Source organism: Bos taurus, chromosome 12 (assembly GCF_002263795.3).
Source record: "Bos taurus isolate L1 Dominette 01449 registration number 42190680 breed Hereford chromosome 12, ARS-UCD2.0, whole genome shotgun sequence".
Lineage (NCBI taxonomy): Eukaryota > Metazoa > Chordata > Mammalia > Artiodactyla > Bovidae > Bos > Bos taurus.
Genome location: NC_037339.1, coordinates 25,598,833 through 25,622,622, shown reverse-complemented (window position 1 = coordinate 25,622,622; position 23,790 = coordinate 25,598,833). Strand labels below are relative to the sequence as shown.

Here is a 23,790-nt window from a genome sequence, read left to right as displayed (position 1 = left end):
AAGCATTCAAATTAATAGACTAGTAGTGTATTTCCTAGCAAAGATGCCTACAACTTATGGACTCGATTCCAAAATCTTGTTCTTTTAATAAGAACACCAGACACTCAACACAGAACACTCACCCAAATAATGTGAAAGCATTCTTTTAAACTGTAATGTTTAATAAACTTGCTGGATATTATTCACTAAACTGCCTTATCAACTAATGAATTACATTTTCAACAATGCCACCAATTGTCTGATGCCCTGAACGCTTGCTACAGTGCCAGCTGTGTTTTTCTCTGCCTTATGAACAAAACCCCTCAAGGTTTTAGGCCCTGGTTTTTAAAAAAAAGTAGGGTTAACACAAGTCTGCTTATGCTTAAAATTGCTTATTTTCAACTTTACTTTTCAAAATGTAGTCCAGGTCATTTCAAATTTCACGCTATCTGAAGGTAACAGACAGTTGTAAGAGGACATTTAATTACAAATACGGTACTCTAAAAATGGAAAGTTCTAATTTTGTTCACTATGCTCAAATACAGTAAAATAAATGTATTCAATTTCTCGTTACTTCTGCTTTTCCTCAAAGAAGTAAAGTGGTTAAACCTTATACACCTTTCCAAGACAATGACCATTCATGGATTCAAAGAATTGCAGAACTGAAATGGACCTTAAATATTACCTCTTCTATCCTACTTCCATTGAGAGACCAAATGCCCACTATAAAAATCCCAGGGTCAAATGGCCTCTGTGCAAACAGCTCCAGTACTGAACCCGCTGTTTCCTGAGGCGGCCCGCTAACTGTTAACAGGTGAGTTATGTGCCAATGATGCCCCTTTACACTTTCCGTTTGTCCTTCTAATCTCGCACCTCTGGAGCCACCCAGTACACTGCATTTCCCAACAGGACAAGGCTTCCAAAATTTGGAAAGAGCCACTGAACCCCTTCTGTGTCTTCTCTTTTTCCATTTCAATAATCCCAGTCTCTCTGGTTATTTGTCGTAAGACAGGACCCCATGACCCCTTGATCCTCCATTTGTCAATATCTCTGGTTAATGCTGGTGCTCAAAGTAAATGAAATATTCTAGGTGTGCCCTGACCAACACACAACAGAGAATGGTAGTGTTTTCTTCTTTGTGAATAGAATACCAATGCACTTAAAGATCATATTGGCTTATAGGTAACAACATACCTTTTAAGCCTATACGGTGTCAGATCTCCATATTCTGTATTTGAGAGGTTAGTATTTTGGGTCGAGTCTAAGACTTCTCAGTTATTCATGTTAATGTTGAATTTATTACATTCCTATCCTTCCAGCCTGTTATTTTCTGGATTCTCACTTTATTACCTAACATACTGCACTCTCTCAGTTGAAGCCATTCAGTAATCATCATGGCCCTCTATGTACCCTCGTCACTACTCCTAAATATACTACTTTAGACAGACTGTGAACATTTTGATTATTGCCCTAAGTCTGATTGAAGGATTTTGAACCTAATACAGGGGAAATGTGTAGTTCATGTTCTTTAGAATTAACCCAATGAGATGAATCAGTCTTATTTATGACCTACATAGAGCTGAAGAGTCCACTTACATTTTGCCATGCTTATAAATGAAATCAATTTATTAATTTTTTTCAGAGAACATAAACCATTTCATAGTATACATGATCATAAGATTTTGTGTTTGCTTCAATCAGTTTGCTAATTCCAAGGCATATGGTGTATAGTGAAAAACACAGTTATTTTATAATTTAATGCAATTGGCTGCTCTAAGAGATACTGTGACATTTGAAATGTCATCACCTCGAAGCGAATTTAACGGGAACCAGGTGGACAGGTTGCTGGCACCTGGATGCTTTTATGGCACACCTTCATAAAAGCACTGCCCTAAGTAAGAACACATCCGAAGTGTAGCTATTTAGCTTGGGATCATATAACAGATGGAGAACATATCACACTTTTTGAAGTAAGTGAGAAAGCTGACATAACAGTTCTAACCACATTTTACCAAGATGTATCTGATGACTATGTGATAAAAAAGTTCATTTCAAATATAAACGGTATGAGTTACTCCTGCCATTTGTATTCATATTATTGGTGTTACTCAGGTGGGGTCCACACCAAATAAGGATTACAGAAATATCCAATCAATCCGACTGATGTAAGCAAGGGAGAAAAATTTCACAAGATAACTTTAGCTCGGTCTTGATAATTGTATTATTAACATTTCACATTTTGTCTTGGGATATGGTTATTACTCTGGTAATTTTTTTTTTGGAAAATGGCAATATAATATTTAAACATCAACTGGATCAATTTTATAAAGGAAACACAACCAACAAATAGTTAACAAACTCTTATAATTGTCTTGGTGATCCTGACTTGAGGTCTGTAGAATCTCTAAAGATGACCTCATGTAGCAAAATTAATTCATAATCTTGGTGTAGAGAGCTTGAGACCCAAGGGACTGTGTGTGCAAACAGAAAAATCATACATTTACTTTGCAAGTGGGTAAAGAACAATAAGTTGATGACATCAATATGCAATAATTAATAAGGCTCTATTACTTGAAACAAGGCACAAAAGAAATTTCTTTTCCCAAATTCCTTTGTCTGCATTCTCCATAGAATGTTTAAACCTAACGTTTATGGCACAGGCAACCTGTGCATAACTCAGAATGAACAGTGAAACATATAAAAGCTTGTTATAAACAAAGTTTTTAAAAGACTATAGAACTGGTATTCATGAAATTGGTTTACTTAGAGGAAGAGAAAAAGAAAATGAGAATATTGACATTAAATCCATGACAGCGAAACCACGGGAGCCAAGATATCAAAAGTAAATGTATTTAGTTATGACTCTGTCAGGCATTCTGCTCTGCCTCTACTACTTCCTTCTCCCAAAGAAGGAAGCTAGTCACTACTTTTTCAGGCATGTGCTCCATTTTATTTTAAACTTTATATTCAGAAAGTAAAGCACAATTTGGAATTTTATAAATTTGTAAAGTGAAAATGGGACTTCCCTAGTGGTTCAGACGGTAAAGTGTCTGCCTATAACGCGGGAGACCTGAGTTCGATCCCTGGGTTGGGAAGATCCTCTGGAGAAGGCAATGGCACCCCACTCCAGTACTCTTGCCTGGAAAATCCCATGGACGGAGGAGCCTGGTGGCCTACAGTCCATGGGATCACAAAGAGTTGGACATGACTGAGTGACTTCACTTTCACTTTCAAACATTCCTTCCAGTTGTTCCCATTACTGTTTTCAGCATCCACTACATTTGGTGTCCATGGAAATAATAAAGAGAACCAATTAAAGCAAATTATACTTTCAAAGTTAAAATGAACCTAGTAAAAGTGTGTTAGATTTAAAACTTATATAGAATTTCAGACTTCTATAATAATTTTAATGTAAATAATTTTTTCCAACTAGAATATCATATTATGAATGAAATAGATTATTGGTTTTAATTCTATATTAAAGTTGGGCAATCAAGTATTTTATTATATATTTATTATAGTTATTTAATTTTTATATTATATAAACATATAATAAAACATTATATATTTATTTATAATAAATACATAATCTCATTTGGTGCTTTTAAAATAACTTTCACACACACATGTACCTATATACACATACACATTCTTCCCCCTGAAAATTAGGCAACCTTGGGAAAAATGCCTTCATGCCTAGGAGAAAGTATATTTAAAATTTCTTTTTTTTTCAAGAGAAACAGTTGCCAATTTGTTTGATATATTCACTCTTAAGGCAAACCTGAGAGGAAAGGAATGATTTTACTAAACCCAAGTAAACTAGAGTTCTTCGCCAGATAGTCTTATTTCACTGTTAACTGTCCGTATCTGATACTTTGGATGTCACGCGCTCTCACTCTGCAGTCTCTTAAGTCTCACCTACCGATGCTAATCACGTCACCAAACACCATAAATACGATAATGAAGGTAAACCTTACTCCACACAGTCATTTCATTTTCAGTGTCTACTTACCAAGTTTTCTGAAAGAAAGTCACTGAACAACACAGGCAGTTTTTCCTGTTTATTATGCAGTTATTCTAAGGGTAAGCGTAACAACATTGAGAGGAATAACATGGTCCAGTGTGAAACACGAAGTACAACATTGTACAATGAAACCACAGCACAGTGATGGAGCTTTCAAAACCGGGGAGCTCAATGAAACCTTTCAGCATTTCACTCTATAAAACCCTGCTGATGGCCTCAACGGACGAAGTTTTAAAACCTGTTGCTGTTTAAAACATTTTAACACCAAATGCTCTTTTTTAAGAGAATACATATCCAGGCAACTCAAAATGTAAGCAGGAAATATATCAACCTCTTTATAAAAATTTTATCCAAATTTGCAACATTTATAGTATATTTTGAAGTTAAATGTTCTGAGAATAAACTTGATTCCTTGCTTGTTGATGAATATAAACTCAAAGGAAAATCACAAGAAAATTAAATTTCATAGTTCTTTGTCTATGACCTTTCAGATACCTTCTACCCTAGCTTCAAAACCATTTTGTGGCCATATATAATATAAACACCCATGTATTACATGCATCATTTATACTATCTTGGAATTTATCCATCATCTTTACTAAAACGAACCACATTTTAAAGACACTATATATCATGCACCCTGAAAAATTATAGCTAGGGCCTCAGATTTCCTATCTTTTCCACATGCGTTACAGGTACAAAATTACAAGTATTTTTCAGCTGACAGTATAACAAACTGCATCAGGCAACTGGTATATTGAATTCAATATATCTCTAATTTTCACACTACACCTCTGTGGGATACTGTTGTTACTGACATGCACAATTAGAGATGCTAATCAGGCTAATGCAAATATGCATAAATAGACAATGTATGCATATATAGTGTATTCACTCAGTTAACAGTTTCAAGTGTGCATATATTTATATAGATATATACACACATGGCAAGTATAGTAAGGTTACTACTGAAAATACATCAACAGTTTTGAATCATGTTTGAAAGAACATACAGACCTGCCTTATAGGTTATCTGGCTTTGTTATGAAACTTAGTTCAAATCAAATACAGTTTGGATTTTCTTCTGTTCATGTTTCAGTACAATACTCAGCTACTCACAACCCTATAAATCAGCTTTTTTAATGAATATTGATTGACAACTGCCACAAATCATACACATTAGAGAAACATCAGTGATAGTATATAATCACTTTAATAGTAGACCATCAAGTCACAACAATATAAGCATTAATGAATGCTTATATTTAATAGTTAATAAAACACTGAATTTGTCTGAATTTGAAATTTTTGTTTGTTTATCTGGTTTTCAAATTGTTTAAATCAGTACATCTGTCTATTATTTGGAACCATTTTGCCATGCTAGTTTAGCAAACTACCTTTGAACTTAAACATGCCCCAATTAATATGTCATGTGTAATGATTTATGACACAAAGGTTTTACATACAATTCCACAAGAGCCAGTAACTTACAAGGCTGTGTCACAAATACCATACTTTACTATTCATGGTCTATAAATATACACAATACTTACATAAGCACACCCATTTACACACTGACCCTTGCAAATTTATATGAATGCCTACACACCTGGGTAGATACATGCCACATATGAAAAATTTGGTAGTTCAATAGCTAAAATGTATGGAATTATTTTTCAAGGATATTATTCTATATATTAATTTGTTTTAAGAAATGTGGTTTTTAGATTTCATTGTTTTTAAATGAAAAAAAAAATCATGTATAGATTTACACTGGATGTAACCAAAACCTCTGCTGGTTAACACAGGGAACCCATATGGCAATTGAATGCTGGTTCAAAATATTTTTAGAAGATACTTGATTTTTTAAAATATTTAGATGAGCCAATTTAAGAACACAGGGGTGTGTGTAAATGGGTGGACCTGAAACTTCTGAAAAGTCTACGACAGTATGAAAACAGGGAAATTTCTGCCCCATCCCACCCCCACCTAATTAAGCAAGACAAAGAAGAAATAAACCATGTGGCTTTCAGAACCAGTCTTTTGAGTTCACAATGAAGTTTATACTTGATAAATGATTAGGATTTGCCTTTCTAAATGCTAAAAGCAGGAGTATATTTATTACATTGTTCTCTATGATGACTAAAGGAAAAAAAATAAGTGCAAATGAAAAAAAGTATCAAACTGTTACCTAGAGCGCAGTGTCTTCACAGAGCATTTCAGGTTTACCATAAGGACAAAAATGCATTGCTTTTCCTGGAGGTCTCTTCTGCCCAGGAGAACAATTTAAAAATTCAGTGTCTAATATTCTAAAAAGAATTCTGTAAGTAAGTAAATCTTAAGTGCCTATAAATCATCAATTCAGTTCCACCAAAAAAACTGAAAACATCTAGTTTGATGCTAAGGATTTTTTCATATATATTTCTGTTTTAGTATAATGGAATTATGCTCTGCACAGAAAGAGATCTCAAAGTCTATAAATGGTGTGCTGTTTCAATCTCTGAGGGATTTTAGTTTCAAAAAGTAAATGATATATATTGCCTCTGAACAGTCCTTTAATAAAAGTCATATGTTCAAAAGATTAAATGCTGTGGAATAGCATTTCCCTCAGAACCGCTTGAATGGAAAGTTGGCCATGATATCTATCGGCAATTAGCACAAGTCCAGTTCCTTTTTGCCGTGTCTAAACAAAGCCCTGGGCTTCATATCAGTTGGCGATATCTGCCACTTACCCAGAACAAATAGCGTTTATTGGACCTCTCTAAGCAGTAGCTGTCCAAAAGATTGACAGTTCAGGGAAGTTAAAATTACTAGAATTTATTTTTGTTCTGGACTATCTGACCCCCACCAGATTTAAGGTAACTGTTCCATTGCTTTCTTTGCATTTTTGACAGTTCAGTCAAATACATACTAATCTTTTATGGACTCAGCTGTATTAAGTAATGCATTTTACGAAGACATAACTAGAACAGACACCAGCACAGGCAACCTCACAGATGTTTACTGTTTCAGCTAAAACAAAGCAGTCTTTTGATCTCAGCAGGAGTCTCTGTTCACAATTTCTATTGGAAACAGTTTTAAAACCTGAAGTCTGGAACAGGTATTATTATGAACTGTTCTTTCAAGATGGAATGGTTCGGCTTGCGGTTCTCAAATAACCTGCCAGAGAAGTGTCTTTCTCTCCAACAGACAGGATAATAAGGCACTAATTATTACAAGGCTAAATTTTCAAATGCTGTTAGGTTGCCTGGACTTTTTAAAAAATATTCTTCTTCTTATGGTTGGAATATTTTATTCACTTGGAAAGTGAGATAGTAGCATATGTAACTATAAACCAGATGGTAAAATTTGATAGTTGAGCAATTTATCAAGGAGATAAACTGATAACATTTAAAACATTATATGACAACTGAATTTCTCTCCATCTTGAATCAAACATTTTGTTTTTAAATTCAATTTTCAAGTAAAATTTTTTGGGAAAAAAAACAAGTACAAACCTCCAAATGGCATCATTCATTGTGAATTTATCACCTACTGAGATATTTCAAGCCTGTGAAATAGCAAAACCATGCTACACAAGTCTTAAATCGTTAGTGTCTGAACTAGTAAAACTAAATGATCACTAGGGCATGGCTTAACTACAACAGACCATACACATTAAATTCATTCTTAACATTCAGCTTTAAAAATAAATGTTTTATGTTTAAGCAAAGCTGACTATAATTTTTAAATAGAGGACTAGGAAAGCAGAATTAGTAGGTTAATGCTTAACAATGGGTTATAATCATAGACTTAGTTTAACACGAAGGAGTTTTGCATATGAAAATTTCCAAAATACCAGTAAGATCCAGAATGTATCCAAATAGAGATTTGGCTATTTGGGACCTGATTTATATAGTACTGTTTAAGAGAATTTTTGCTTTTCAAATTGGTTTTTTGGAAGAAGTCCAGACACATTTTTTTTAGGTCTGTATGTTTAAAAAAAAAAATTTCATAACTTCAGCCTTTATACATTTGAAAAATTGCATACATGATTGTAAGGAGGAATTATATATTTTATAGTAATGCCATTAAACAAGTTCTTCATGTTTAATCTATGCTTATGCTGTTTTCAATGAAAGATAAGTATAAAGAGTAAAATTTACTTTTAACAACAAAAATAAAGTTCCTAATGCTTAATGTAAGTCTTCACGAGTTGTATATTTCACATGCCAGTTTCTCCTCATATGTTAATCCACATATGAGGAGTATGATAAGTAGCTCTGAATATTGTCTAGGAAGAAAAAGAACTCTAATCGAATACTTGTATTAATTTGCAATAAAAGTACTTTAAAAATCAGCAATCCAAATTTTATGAAGACTATATAACTTTAGGAGAAAATGTCTGCTTAGTGCCATTTTAACCTGCTTGGCCAGAAAATTTGCACAGAAAGGTACAGAAAAATTGTATCTACATGTCTACTTCTGATTAAAAAGAAAACCCCATCTAAAGAAATTATGACTCTGTCTTGCTACACCATTAGTTTGTTCTGACACTAAGATCGGGCCCATATATGAAATTCATCTAGAGCCAGGTCTGGCACAAAAGCCTCACCAATTGAGCCCATTTGTGTTCAGTCTCCTCAATCAAATTAATCAAATCTCCTCAATAGGAAAAAAAAAAATAATCTCCTTCAAGGATTAATATGAAATGCCTGGATATTTCCTTTTATATGATTTGGGGTTTATCATTTCAAGGTATGCAAAACTCTTTTGTGTATTTCGCTGTTAGACTTTTGCTTAGGAAACGTGAAACCTTCACCCAACCACAAACCATATACACTGCTCCATTGTCTCTTTTACACTGAGTCTCCTACTGAATCCAAATCATCCGAAGAGAGGGGGCGATACAGGTCCTGTAAGACGAAGGGCGGTACAGATTTGTTTACTTGGGTTTCTTAGGTGCCCTGTGGCTCTCTCAGGAGTGGAGCAACACCGAATGGGCATCCTTGGTTTCTAACGTCATTAGACCTTCTAAAGTCACCACATTTGGATAAGAGGAAAGATCACAGCTGAGAAGCCATCTAAACAGATGCAAAGGATGCTATTTTGCCTTCTTGGCTTGAGCTGCTCATGAGCTTTCGCCTTCCTTTGTGCGCAGTTGAGTTCTACAGCCCGAGGTCTGTCAGTGCCACCCTGCTACTATGTGTCAAGGCAATTCTTCCTCAAACACTTCCATCCCATTCTGGGAAGAAGAGGAACATGCTTACCTCACACAATAATTGATTAGGAGCCCCAGCGGGCACTCAGCAAATTCCGGTCCCATAGCAGCAACCCAAAGGTTGCATTTGTGTGCTGCATACACCCAATAAACACTGCGTTTTCAAAACAATATGTTTGGAAGACAGAAAGAATGCGAACTTGACCTCCTCTCTCCCTTCCCAAAGTTCTTCCTGGTTACCCAAAAGCTCACCCGTCACCTCCCCTCTTCTTCCCTCCGCCTCCTTCTGCTACAAGATCCTTCTGTTTGGTCGCCAGGCAACCAGCTCATATCTGCAGAGAGTGTCTAGAATCCTGGCTTCCTTTCTAATTTGAACCACCCACTCCTCACATCATCTGACTGATCAGATAATCTACAAAAGTCAGCCATGTGGGAGTATAATGGGGAGCTTCATTCGACCTACACAATGTAACACGTTTCTTCCTGATGTATTAAGGAATGAGACCCCAGAAAGTTCATGGATAGAAGAGATCCTCCAGGATCTGCTTCTGTGACCAAACACTTCTAGACAGCAAATTTAAATGACAGTGTTTAGGAAAAATAGGACAGTTACTCGGTACACTGCCATCGGGGTTTTCATCAAGAAAAGTATCTGGCGTGCAGATTCCTATTGTATAGGACTATTCTAAAATACGGAAGGAGGTAACAAAATGTAATTTTAAGGGAAGGAAAAAAAGCTGATTAAACCATCATAAATGATATAAATAAAAATACAGGTTTTTTTAATTTGTGAAAAAGCAGTCAATGTCTCAACAATCCTTAAAAAAAAAGCAACTTACATTCGTGTGTTTCAAAATGAGGTAGGAAGTGTGAGTGTGTGAGAATGTGTGTGTGAGTGTGTGAGAGTGTGTGTGTGAGTGTGTGAGAGTGTGTGTGTGAGTGTGTGTGTTGGCGAGAGAAGCAGCCAACTCATTTTCCTGGCCATGTTGCTAGGCAACACAGAAGGAAAAATAGAAGTAGCTACTGTTTTCCAATTTGCAATAAAAAGAGTTATATTTATTCTTTGAAGTGTCTTCTTTTAGCACTTGCCATCTTTCACTTATTTCAGTATTTCCTGCATAGGAGTACAGCCAACCATTTGAGAAGAATATTAACCAAATTTGAAACAGGATTGGTTTTTAGGGATATTCTAGGCTCATTTTAACTGGGAGGGATTATTTGATGTAGTTGCCTCCACACCAAGATGAAAGCGCCTCTCACTAAAGCAGCTGGGAATGTTTCTACTCGTTGACATGGTACATGGATGGAGGATGTTCATTTATGGCCTAAATTCAAAAGCCTGGAAACTAAACCATCTCTAAACTATCTCGTGCTCTGCTCACAACATGTGCTTAATAACTGTTTTCAGATGATGATAAACCTTTGTCTCCTTAAAACAAATGGGATTGTTTTTTCCCTCTCAAGTACGGGGCTGGCATTGGTAGCTTAAACGACAAAATGAAGACTCTCTAAGAGGACCATGCCTTATAATCACTTTCCAAGCGCTGGCAGTGTTAATTACATAAGCCACTGGCCACACAGCTGCTCGGAGCTGGATGGAAATTTTCTGCCTCAGTTGGACACAGTTGTAGTGAAGTAGGGAATACAGAGGGAAGAAGCAGCACATTCTAACCTCATTTGCCAACAAATGGACAGCTGTGCCAAGCCTTTTATGTCCCCAAGATGGAAGTCTCCTCCATATAGCCAGCAGGAGAGACGCTCAGGTTGCTGGCAGGGAGTCTCAAACACTCTAATCTAACCTCGATAGCTAAGTACGAGCTGAATCCCGAATCTAATGTAATTAGTCCAGAGGATGACGAGAGATTTCAATGCCAAGTATACTCTCCAGAGTATACACTTCAAAAGAGAGACTGTTCTATGCGAGAGGGCCCCATCTGACCTATTGTTTTTTAAATTAGAAGTTTACTTTTATTTTATTTTTTGGCCTTGCTGTGGGGCATACAGGATCTTAGTTCCCCAGCCAGGCATTGAACCCATGCTCTCTGCATAGGGTGCATGGAGTCTTAACCACTGGACCACCAGGAAAGTAAGTCCCTATCCTATTTCTAATGGCTTGCCCCTATAGACGGGGGCCTTGCTGGGGAACATTTATGAGAAAAGAACCACTCATTACCCCTTCCTCCACTCAACCACAGACATCTGGGAGATTAAGTGAATCTGGACCTTTCTTCTTCTAGTAGGTCACTAATGATCTCTATACTTTAAAATGCCAAATTCTGTGACCAAGAAGAAAGCAGAGGTATTGCACTCAGATGGAATTGGAGTAATGATAACATTTTCTATCTGGAAAGAGTCTTTTGTTTTGTTTTTTTGACTGGGGCCTGAAGAGGACCGCAGACTTACCTACGATAACACAGCCATTTAGTAGAGGAACTGGTGCCCAGCTCCAGGCCTCACTGCATCATCTAAACAAGGCAGACCTGACATTAAGAGGGCCAGCGGAGCAGGATGATACAACCTGCTATGTTGGCGGGCCAGGCTCCAAACGGATTAGGGGTTGACTCAGGTCCCCTGCCCACCATTTTAGAGGGTATGTGAACACAACCTTGGCAGGAGGCTTGCAAAGGGGTGCTTCCCTCTCGGAGGCAGTGTAAATGTATGCAACGTAGAAGTCTCATTTTAAAGCACACAGGACAAGAGACCAAATTCAAGAATCCAGGTTTGAGTTCAAAAGTTGTCAAGGAGCACTCACTTATTAAAATGTTCAGGGAACAGCATCCTCAGAGCTCCTATGAGCACACATCCCTCCCCACTCGCCTGTGAAATCAGGACACTGAAAGGCCCCCTGTTGCCTCCACTGTACCATCTGCCTCCTCCCCATCCCACTACTTTTATTCTTGCCTTGATCCTACTGGAAAATTAAATCAGGTTGTGAGCGGATCCAAACAGCAGCTCTCCCATCCAGAAAGAAGAGCTAACCCCCAGCCTCTCCCTTAGCAATGGGGAAACTAACACCATTTCCAGTAGCTTTTGACTCTGATCTCCAAACTCAATCAACATCTCCATTATTACACAAGAAGCTACAAGAAACATGCAGGTCGTGATGAAAGAGAAGGTGCTCAGTGTGGGTTTCATTCACAAAAACACAGGTCACACGTACGCGTCTGTGCAGCACAGACCCTCAGTGGCTCTGGATCACCATCCTCTGCCATAAAGCAAGTCCCGCCAGGGCCCGCCTACCCTTCAAACCAGGCACTTTCCCTTCTTAAGGAAGGCTGGTGACCAGCGATCAGGCCTCCAGTGAAAATCCTTACAGCCCAGGAAGTTTACAAACCAGTGCCATTAAAATCTTTGTGTGTTCCCGACAAAAAGAGAAAGGTGTTTAAAAGTGAAGCAGCAACTGTCTGTTCTTGGAATGAAGATCAGGACAATTTTTACTGGGAAACTTAAGGTCCCAAGTCCTAGCTAAGAGAAACCAGAGCCAAAACCAGCAACCCACTGTCGGTCACCTCCTGCCCTCACCTGGTTCTTCCTTAGAGACAAGCAGCCCTAACTCGAGAGGGCTATTTGCTGGCACTGTGCCATCTGCACCAAGACGCGGACAGGTCTTAAACGAGGAGCATGCTTATTCTCTTACCCTCTGCTTCCGCAGGCTTCCGGGGCTGGTGGGTGACGGGCTGGGAGACTTGCCCGAGCGAGGAGTAGAGAGCTGACTACCCGGGGTTCCATTAACTGGAAGCACAGAGAATCACAGACAGAAAAAAAATGGCTTATTAAATAATTCTCCTGACGAATCAGCTTCACAGAGCAACAAACAATTAAAAAGGGGCATTTGCTAAAATTCCAGACACCTTTTTATCTACGGTCCTGAACACTAGCTTCAGGGAGAAACCTTCTTCAGAAATTCACTTGTTTTGTGAATCCTGTGTTAAATATAGCAGCAGGTTACATAGAAAAAAAAAAAAGTACTTCGCACAACTTTTCTGATGATTTATTAATGATGCTTTTAACTGTGTCCACAGAGATCTTAGGCATGTGGTTCTGAGACATTTTTCAATGGAATTCATGCTTAATAGTTTAGCTTCCTAGTACAAGCCAGTGGAAGTAAGTATTAGCACAGCTCATAAGCAATATTCCCAGTGACCTGTGAAAGCAGACTGCTGTCTTTTTAAGAGTTAAGAACTCAATTCAAGTTAAGTTCCTGCATCCACTTGTGCCCTGTACACCCCAGCCTAACTGGGAAGGACCTGACTCCAGCAGGACGAAGTAATTGGCACAGACACTCTGAAACTCCTCACAGTTAGTTTGTCCTGCTGTTGAAGAGAAAACTGGTTTGTTTTTTTTTTTTCTTTTAAACAGGTTTAAATCACCAGAATCAACCTGTCTCTCAAGACTGCTACACATTATCCCTAGACTGAGTCAAAGTCACAGAACTCAAGTAAGTCATCCTTTCCTCTTTGTAGCAGTGCCTCTATACTGACAAAACACTTAAAAGACATGACTCTACAAAGATGTATCGAGTCACCACTATTCCGCCTATAAAAATGTCAACTTTTCTTTTGTTACATGTTTTACATCCACAGCCCAGGAAGTCGGGTTAGCAGGGAGAGGCACACATTCTCCAGGGTGCAACATCAACATTTTTCCATGAGGGAGAGAGCGATCATGCATTTAACTTACCTTCTATGAGTTCTAACATGGACACAGTCTCAGTGGCTAACCTGACAAGAGCAAGAGCGAGATCCCTTCTCAGCACTAAACCCAGCACCGCGGAGGGAGGAGGAGGGAAGCGGCTGGATTAGTTAAGGATGGCTAAGGCTGCTCCCAGAGCAGGCTGAATGAGAGGCAGGATTCATCAGCAGATGCCTTTCCTGCGTAAGGCTGACGTCTTCCAGGCAGCAGTGGGAGGTGCGGGTTCTGTCTTAGGCTACATCAAAGGTGTCAATTAAGCCTCATGCCAACGCGGAACCACCACAACCCCCACCGCACCACAGACTCCCGGAAGCCGAGTCCTTTCAGGGTGCTCCACGCTGAATCATAACCAAGTGCCTCTGGGGGCAAGAGCCCCCAGTGACTCATATGAAAATCACAAGGACAAGACCTCTTCCGAAGCCTGGTGACTCTCCGGGAACAAGGGGTAATAAGTCCACCCTCAGAAAATTCAGTGGCGAGGTGCATGTTTATTGATTTTTCACATGTGATGTTTGCACCAAAGCTCAGGGCCCGTGCGTGTGGGAAGTTCCTTGTTTTGTCATCTTCTCCAAAGACCTTTAACAAATGTCACAGAACTCATGCTGTACTAATTTGTGTTTTGCCTTTGAAATTTATTTGGTGACTCCATCTAAAACACACCCAACCACACACTTTTTTTTTTTTTTTTTTTTTTACAGATTGAAGTAGGAAGCCCTGAGAATGCTTTGATCTGTGTGCCTTCTCTGGTCCTGTCTTTGTTGAATGAGCCTGCTGCCTAGGCCTCCTGGCACGGCCCTGCCCAGCCAGTGACTCTAACAGGAAGGGGTCTGAAACAGGCAAGGACTCAGGAACTGTGGGCAGAGGCAGAATCTACAGCTAATAAGGCAGGAGATGCCCTAGGGTTGACTGGAAAACAGGCTCTGGAAATATCATCTTTGCCCACATTCTACATCACTGTACATCTTTACATCACCCCTACTCAGACTCGGAAAAAAATGAGCAAATGGGAAAGCAAACACAGTACTCACATTTTTTACTTTTGGGACTCTAATCTCAGCCAGTGGAACATTAAAAAAAAAAACAAAAAACGATAAAGTGCATGCCCAGTAGAACTGTCTTAGGAATAGTCAGCTTAAAACAGCAAAACAAAACAACAACAAAAATGTGCATCTACTAAGTACTCACTATTCATGCATCTCAGCTTATCGAAGACTTATTTTCCATGGACTAGTTAATACACTTAAACCTTTTATATATACACACATATATGTATATATGGGGCTTCCCAGGTGGCTCAGTGGTAAAGAATCCACCTGCCAATGTAGGATGGCATCCATCTGTGGGTTGGGATGATCCCCTGGAGAAGGGCACAGCAACCCACTCCAGTATTCTTGCCTGGGAAATCTCATGGACAGAGGAGCCCACTGGGCTATAGTCCATGGGGTCACAAAGAGCTGGACACCACTGAGCAACTGAGCATGCATGCACCTATTGTCTACTTGTGCGCGTGCACACACATACACACACACACACAGTATTATCTCACTGAACTCTCAGGGTAACTCTGTGAGGCAAGCAGCGTTACTTTACAGATGCGGAGGCATAAAGATGATAACTTGACCAGTGAATACAGGGTGGAACTGAAATCTGTGTACTCTTTACCCCCACCTTCCCCTACAACACCAGCCTTCTAACCTGAAGGAAAACTACACAACTCAACCCGAAATCACAACAAAGTATTCTGAGAGGGGGAGCACTGGGGGTTGCTCTTGACCCCCAGTCACCCATGGGGTCAAGACTAGCCTACAACAGAGAGGGTAGCAGGTAGTGAAGTCATATCCTAAGTGTTAGTAGCAGTTGGCCAGGTAAGTAAGGTAAGCCTTGCTCCAAGGCAAGAGGACCACCTGTTTCATGGCTGGACATGGAGGAGGGAGCAAGTATGGCACTTTGAAGGGGCCTCAACAGGTGAGCACAGCAGCAAGTGGAGTCCGGAAGGAAGGACCTTATGAATGCGGATGGAGGAGGTGGCAGGGGTCACATAATGCAGGGTTTTGAAATTCAAGTTAAGGAGTCTGGTTTTTATCCAAAGCACCATGAGAAGCTATTGAATGATTTTAAGCTGGAACCCAGGGGATCAGATCTGCATTTTAATAAGCTCCGAAGAGCTCTTAAGCTGTCAAGAATGGATGAGAGGGGAACAGTAACAAGAACAGGACATCCCTTAGTCAAATGTCCAAGTGGGAGAGACTGAGGCACATTTAAGGGTCTTGTGGTCAAAGAGATGGGGTGGCTTTATCTTGGGTAGTGCACTGGAGGTGGAGGGAAAAAGAAACATTTCAGAGAGATTTAAAAAGTAAAAACAACAGGACATGGTAATCAGTTGGTAAAAAGGATTAAGGCTAGAGGATTAAAGTGAAAGTCCCTCAGTCATGCCCAACTCTTTGCGACCCCATGGACTTAGCCCGCCAGGCTCCTCTGTCCATGGAATTCTCCAAGGCAAGTCTCCTGGAGTGGGTAGCCATTCACATTTCCAGGGGATCTTCCCAACCCAGGCATCAAACCCAGGTCTCCAGTCTGCAGACAGATTTTTTATTGTCTGAGCCACCAGGGAAGAGACTTAAGACTCAACATTAAAAAAAACTAAGATCATGGCATCTGATCCATCACTTCATGGCAAACAGAAGGGAAACAAGTGGAAGCAGTGACAGATTTTATTTTCTTGGGCTCCCAAATCACTGCCGACAGTGACTGTAGCCATGAAATTAAAAGACACTCCTTGAAAGAAAAGCTATGACAAACCTAGCCAGCATATTAAAAAGCAGAGACACCACTTTGCTGACAAAGGTCCATATTAATCAAAGCTATTGGTTTTTCCAGTAGTCATGTACAGATGTGAGAGCTGGACCAGAAAGAAGCTGAGTGCCAAAGAATTGACGTTTTTGAACTGTGGTGCTGGAGAAGACTCTTGAGAGTCCCTTGGACAGCAAGAAGATCAAACCAGTCAATCCTAAAGGAAATCAGCCCTGAATATTCACTGGAAGGACTGATGCTGAATCTGAAGCTCCAATATTTGGCCACCTGATGCGAAGAGCTGACTCACTGGAAAAGACCTTGATGCTGGGAAAGATTGAGGGCAGGAGGAGAAGGCAGTGGCAGAGGATGAGATGATTAGACAGCATCACTGACTCAATGTACATAAATTTGAGCAAACTTCGGGAGATAGTAAAAGACAAGAGAGCCCAGTGTGCTGCAGTCCGTGGGGTTGCAAAGAGCTGGACAAGACTTAGAGACTGAACAACAACAAGGCTAGAAGAAGAGAGAGTTTGGACATATTGAACTGAAGCATCATTGTATGTATCTTTTTTTTTTTTCAATAATGTTTTATTTTTTAAATTTTTTTAATTTTTATTTTATTTTTAAAATTTACATAATTGTATTAGTTTTGCCAAATATCAAAATGAATCCGCCACAGGTATACATGTGTTCCCCATCCTGAACCCTCCTCCCTCCTCCCTCCCCATACCATCCCTCTGGGTCATCCCAGTGCACTAGGCCCAAGCATCCAGTATCGTGCATCGAACCTGGACTGGCATCTCGTTTCATACATGATATTTTACATGTTTCAATGCCATTCTCCCAAATCTTCCCACCCTCTCCCTCTCCCCCAGAGTCCATAAGACTGTTCAATACATCAGTGTCTCTTTTGCTGTCTCGTACACAGGGTTATTGTTACCATCTTTCTAAATTCCATATATATGCGTTATTATACTGTATTGGTGTTTTTCCTTCTGGCTTACTTCACTCTGTATAATAGGCTCCAGTTTCATCCACCTCATTAGAACTGATTCAAATGTTTTTTTTTTGTAATGGCTGAGTAATACTCCATTGTGTATATGTACCACTGCTTTCTTATCCATTCATCTGCTGATGGACATCTAGGTTGCTTCCATGTCCTGGCTATTATAAACAGTGCTGCGATGAACATTGGGGTACACATGTCTCTTTCCCTTCTGGTTTCCTCAGTGTGTATGCCCAGCAGTGGGATTGCTGGATCATAAGGCAGTTCTATTTCCAGTTTTTTAAGGAATCTCCACACTGTTCTCCATAGTGGCTGTACTAGTTTGCATTCCCACCAACAGTTTAAGAGGGTATCTTGATATACATGGCCGGCATAAAAAAGAGAAAAAAAGAAAAAAATTGTATTGCAAATTGGTGTCATTTTTACAGTTTGCTATGAGGAAACTGAGGTTCAGAGAGATAACCTGTGGAAAGACAAGCAGCTGGAAGGTGGGAGAGCTAGAAATGAGTCTCATTCAGTCCTACTCAAAGAGCTGCATACTCTTCCCATGAGTGGCCAGCTCATCAGAACATGTCCAGGCATATCGCTCTGTCTGCGGAGCTGAGGATGTATAGGCTTCTTTCTCACTGGGGCACGAATCTGCCTCCTTTATTTATAGCCACTGGGCTCATGGCTTCTACTTGTCTTGCCATCTCTCAGGAGAAATGAAGTTCAAGTGCCAAACAAGTCATTGACAGTCAAACATTTTTGGAACACAATCTGCTTGTAAATTGGGAACGACCTATATTGTTAAGGTCAGAGTTCTGTAGAGACTCTTCCTCTTGGCCACTTAAACAGCACCATCAACTTCTTAAATTGGTTTTTGACCTCCAGAAAACATCATACTCCTCATCCTGCTGGGATAAGTAATTTTGTTTCATAAGTAAGGTTGACACATGTATTGAGTCCCATTGTTTTTTAATCCTGTACTACCAGAAATCCCTGAGTGCCAATAAAAAAGGGTTTTCTCACTTATCTAACAGAACTCATTAAAAGTCAACTAACAAATGGTATTACAGAGGCCTTTATTAAACAATTCTTTTATTTTGAATGGGAAAAACCCAATTTCATATGGTTGTTTCTAAATGGCCAAGCAGGCCCAACAATTAGTTATTTCAGTTGGAAGTCACTAACATCTGAATTACTAAAGGACCCATCAGATCCATTGCCTTAGATCCAGCTCTGGTTTCCTTTGCTCACATCTGTCTGGATACAATTTAAATGCTGTATGCTTTGTTCTGATTCTTACCTCCTGAATGAGAAGTGCTTAACTCTAGGCTGGATTATTCTCACATTCTGTGATGATCAATTTCATAACTAGCCATCAAAGAGCTGTAGAAGAAATCATGGGGCTGACTTCTACCATCTCCTGTCCATCCCCTCTCGGGGGCACCTGAGCCTCGCAAGGCCACAGCAGCCTGAACTGGACCCAGACCATGACTCCTCATGAACGATCTGACCTCACCTCTTCATTATCAAAGATCGATGATCCTACTCTCCCTCATTGGAGCCATGAATTCAGGATTCTATAATCCACCGTTCAGTACATGCAGCTTTCACTTAACACATGCCTGACTCTGTCTAATGGTCCCTGTTCTCCCAAAACTTACAATTAAATATGAAATTTACTAAAAAAAAATCTAGAATCAGGAAATACTTGGCTTACTTGTTCAAATTCATTGCTCCTTTTAAATGACTTTAAACTCATGTGTGTTTGAATTTAGCAAACCCTTTGTAAACTTAAAGGATTTTTTCCCTTTACAGTTTCATTAGTAAAAGGCTCAGACAGCAAGTGAAAACCAAATGCTTGAATGTCTCAAACTGGTCTGGAAGCTAGAACAATCTCCATGCAAGACCATCTCATTACAAGGTGACTAACCTTTTGGACCTGAAAAGCTATCTTGCTGTTTCACTATCTTCTTTTTGAACTAAGGTGGCTCATTTATTAATATTTATGCCGCTGCACTTGCAGGCATGGGAGGAGGGAACGTGTTTGCACGCATGTGAGTCCATCTATCCGTCTGTGTGTTCAGGGGGTGGTGATTCAGGCAGGCTTCCCGGGAGATCTGGCTGCTTGCCTTAGACTTTCCCTCACTCCCTGATCATGGAGGAGGCTGTAGATACTCTAAAATATGTTTTCCCAGCCCTTGTCCATTGCCTGCCACATTATCGAGAAAGAAAAAGAGAAGGAAAAAGCAGATGGAGTCAACCTAGGCAAAGACAAAACAGACAAGTGTCTGATGGGTGGGAGAACTCTTGAGAAAAATGCTTTTTCCTTGTTTCATCTTCATAGGTGCTGACTTCATAGATGAATTGGAACCCTGATTTTCACAATCTGTCTGCATTTTCTTAAACAGGGACAGTAGGTCCTATTCAGAGGGACTATCTTATTGGGTCAGGAAGATCCCCTGTAGGAGGGCATGGCAACCCACTCCAGCATTCTTTCCTGGAGAATCCCATGGACAGAGGAGCGTTGTGGGCTACAGACCGTGGGGTTACAAAGAGTTGGACATGACTGAGCGACTAACACTTTCACCTTATTGGGACGGTCCAGTAGTTAAGACTCTGCACTTCCACTGGAGGGAGCATGGGTTCTATCTCTGGTCAGGGAACTAAGACACCCCACACGACTGGGGACTAAGATCCCACATATCATGGGGCATGCCCCCCCACAAAAGACAAAAGGACTGTCTTATCTGCTGTGGACAGTGGCAAGGCAGGAGGTCAACAGAAACAGAGGGGTTGGAAAGAGGAACATGGCTCTGTGAATTACAAATGGGGCCTTGAACCTCAGGAGACAGGTGAATTGAAAAGATCCTATTGTTCCTCAATTCACTCATGCAGTCAACATTTACTCAGTAGTGACCATGAACTTGAAGGCACTGTGCTGCTGCTGCTGCTGCTAAGTCGCTTCAGTCATGTCCGACTCTGTGCGACCCCATAGATGGCAGCCCACCAGGCTCCCCCGTCCCTGGGATTCTCCAGGCAAGAACACTGGAGTGGGTTGCCATTTCCTTCTCCAATGCATGAAAGTGAAAAGTGAAAGTGAAGTCGCTCAGTCGTGTCAGACTCTTTGCGACTCCATGGACTGCACCCTACCAGGCTCCTCCACCCATGAGATTTTCCAGGCAAGAATACTGGAGTGGGGTGCCATTGCCTTCTCCGGAAGGCACTGTAGGATGCATTAAAGAACTCCTGCCCTCAGAAACCCTGACTTGGTCAGGTGACACCCGTCTCCTATAGCCTGGGAGCCAAATCAACTGTCCCAAGATGGGTGAGGAGGGGTAGACCCTCACAGAGGTCAGCTGGGCCAAACTGGGCATGCGTACTTTGGACCAGAAGTGATAGAGCAAAGGCTTCTAGAAAGTGACAGGAATAAAGGTGGAAGAGCTCCAGGGGTTCCTGGTGGAAATTTAAATTGGTTTCCAGGCTAGAACACAAGTCCAGAGGAGACATGAGAGATACAGCTGGAAAGGAAGACTGTGGCAACCCAAGACAGTTCTTCATCCTAGAATAAAGAGTTCAGAATTGATTTAGCGGACGGTAAGTAATGGCAACAGGCTTCCCAGGTGGTGCCAGTGGTAAGGAACCCGTCTGCCAGTGCAGGAGACGTAAGCAAGTGGAGGTCTGATCCCTGGCTCGGGAAGATCCCCTGGAAGAGGGCATGGCAACCCACTCCAGAATTCTTGCCTGGAGAATCCCATGGACAGAGGAGCCTGACTGGCTGCAGTCCATAGGGTTGCAAAGAGTCGGACACGACTGAAGCGACTTCACACACACACACAAGTAACTGGAACACGTCTAACATCAGCGGCCAGGACAGAGGTGAGGAGCAGAGGTCAGAGGCAGGGAGGGGGCCAGCGAGCTGCTCCTGCAGCTGCGAGAAACTGGAGTCCTAGGACAGCAAAGCAGGGGCCGAGAACCCTGGTGACAAACCGAAGGTGGACGAGGAGGAGAAAAGGAGCCAAAGATGCTTTCAAGGTGAAAGGAAAGAGATCTGGAATTTCACAAGACAGCGTCATTTGGAATGCTGATTCAAAATGATGAACATGTGTCAGCGGGGATTGCAGAAGAGGCTGGTCATTCTGAAGGAATGAGGTGATTAAAGGCACCACCAGGGATCAGCGTGCTGAAGGGCTCTGGGTGCTTAGTCCCCACCCTACCAAGTACTGCAGGGCGGCCTCCCCTTGGAGTAAAGCCCGGGAGTCCGCCCCCGGGGGCAGTCCCGGAATGACCCCCAGGACAAAGTGCCTGCTGAAAGGGACTTTCCACAGGTCACCAGTGGTGTCCTTACTGCCGAATCCTGCGTTCCCTTCAGTCTTCAACTCTACTTGCCCTCATGTTAACATTTCTGGCCTCTTCCTCCATCTTGAAACTTTCTGCCCCCTCTGACTTCCGTTCATGCGCACTTACCGTGCCCTCGCCTTTCCTAATGTGCTTTTTTTTTAACATCGAAGGATAGCTGGTTTACAGTATTGCGTTCGTTTCTGCGGTGCACCAGCGTGAGTCAGCTGTGTGTGTGCATATGCCCCTTCCCTCGTGAGCCTCCCTCCCACCCCCCACCCCACCCCCCACCCCACCCCTCTAGGTCATCACAGAGCACCGAGCTGGGCTCCCTGTGCAATGCAGCAGCTTCCCACCAGCTAGCTATTTTGCACGTGTGAGTGTATATATATGTCAGCGCTGCTTTCTCAATTCATCCCACCCTCCCTTCTCCCCCGAGCCCGGTGCCCACGAGTCTGTTCTTCAATTCTGCGTCTCTGCTCCTGCCCTGGAAATAGGTTCATCTCTACCATTTTTCTAGATTCCACATATACGCGTTAATATAAGGTACTTGTTTTTCTCTTTCTGACTTCACTCATGTCCTCTGATGTACCCTTATAACTGCACATGTTCCTGCAGTTCCAATCTCTCCTTGGGTTGAGGGGAGGTGCATTTTACATTTATATTATTTAAATCACTACTGAATGTCAGTGTCTCCCCAGTACATACACACAAAGCTCAAATCTGACTTCCACACCGTTCCTTCCTACCTGCCTACTGGTGCTTCTGGAGCATCTCACGTGAACGTGGCTACAATGGGACCTATCCCTCATCAATGGGCAAATCACCTCTGATCCCCTTCTCTTTGTCTGGCCTCACATCCAGTTAAATTCTTAGTTTCATTTCCCTTTTGAAGTTTCCCACATTTTATAAGATTTTTTTAAAAATGTAAACCATTCTTAAAATCTTTTATTGAACTTGTTACAATATTGCTTCTGTTTTATGTTTGCTTTGTGGCCACAAGGCATGTGGGATCTCAGCTCCCCAACCAGGGACCGAACCTGCACCCCCTGAACATTGGAAGGCAAAGGCCTAACCACTGGACCACCAGGGAAGGCCTGTCCCCCATTTCAAAAACTGTTTAAATTCTGTCCTAGCAGTTCTTTCCTAGGTGGCTTCACAGAGCCTTCCTGGCCCTCGGTCCTTTCTGTGTGGCCATCCTTTCTACCCTTGTGCCATTGTATATAAATTCAGATAAATAACTAAACATGGCCTTACTAAAAGTCACCTTTTACCCCCTAATACACACCACACTGTTCTCACGGCACAATGCATGGCGCAATCTCAGCATAACCAGCTGGGCTACCACCATCTTCTCCTCTCCTAGAATTTTATCATCCATTTCTACTGGACTAGTAACTGCTCCCTAAACGTGCCATATGTTTCCATGCTTTTGTGCCTTAACTCTCACTGTTTTCTCAGGTGCTGATGCCCTCTGGGCTCTTCTTATCCTGGCAAGATCCGTCAAGTCCCAATTTCTAAGTCCTTTTGTCTGACCCTATTAATGAGATGTAGCCCCATGTAGCCCCATAAGTAGCATATGTGTTTGTCTCCCAACTTGAAGATAAGAATTGCGGTTTAATTACATTTGTATCCCTACAACCTAATACATGCCTGGAACACTGCTGATGTCCTGGTTATATTTAATTAATATGGAGCAGTAGTGGTGAGGATTTATTAAAGCAGTTGCTATAGGGTCCTGCCCCCACAGAGAGTGTGTCAAGATAATGGTTC

At 41.1% G+C, this 23,790-nt stretch overlaps 1 protein-coding gene across 5 annotated transcripts in view; it reads right to left on the bottom strand.

Moving 5' to 3' along the window:
* Positions 1-23,790, bottom strand: part of DCLK1 (doublecortin like kinase 1) — a 354,917-nt gene that overhangs the window by 72,715 nt on the left and 258,412 nt on the right. For 2 of the 5 annotated variants that reach the window (NM_001434816.1, XM_010810737.4), the window contains exon 6: positions 12,841-12,935. In NM_001434816.1, the coding sequence (NP_001421745.1) occupies positions 12,841-12,935 (95 nt within the window). Of the gene's footprint in view, positions 1-4,025; positions 8,899-12,840; positions 12,936-13,883; positions 14,198-23,790 lie in introns of those variants that run through there. The other 3 variants (XM_024999951.2, XM_010810739.2, NM_001109962.2) reach the window with 3 other exon arrangements.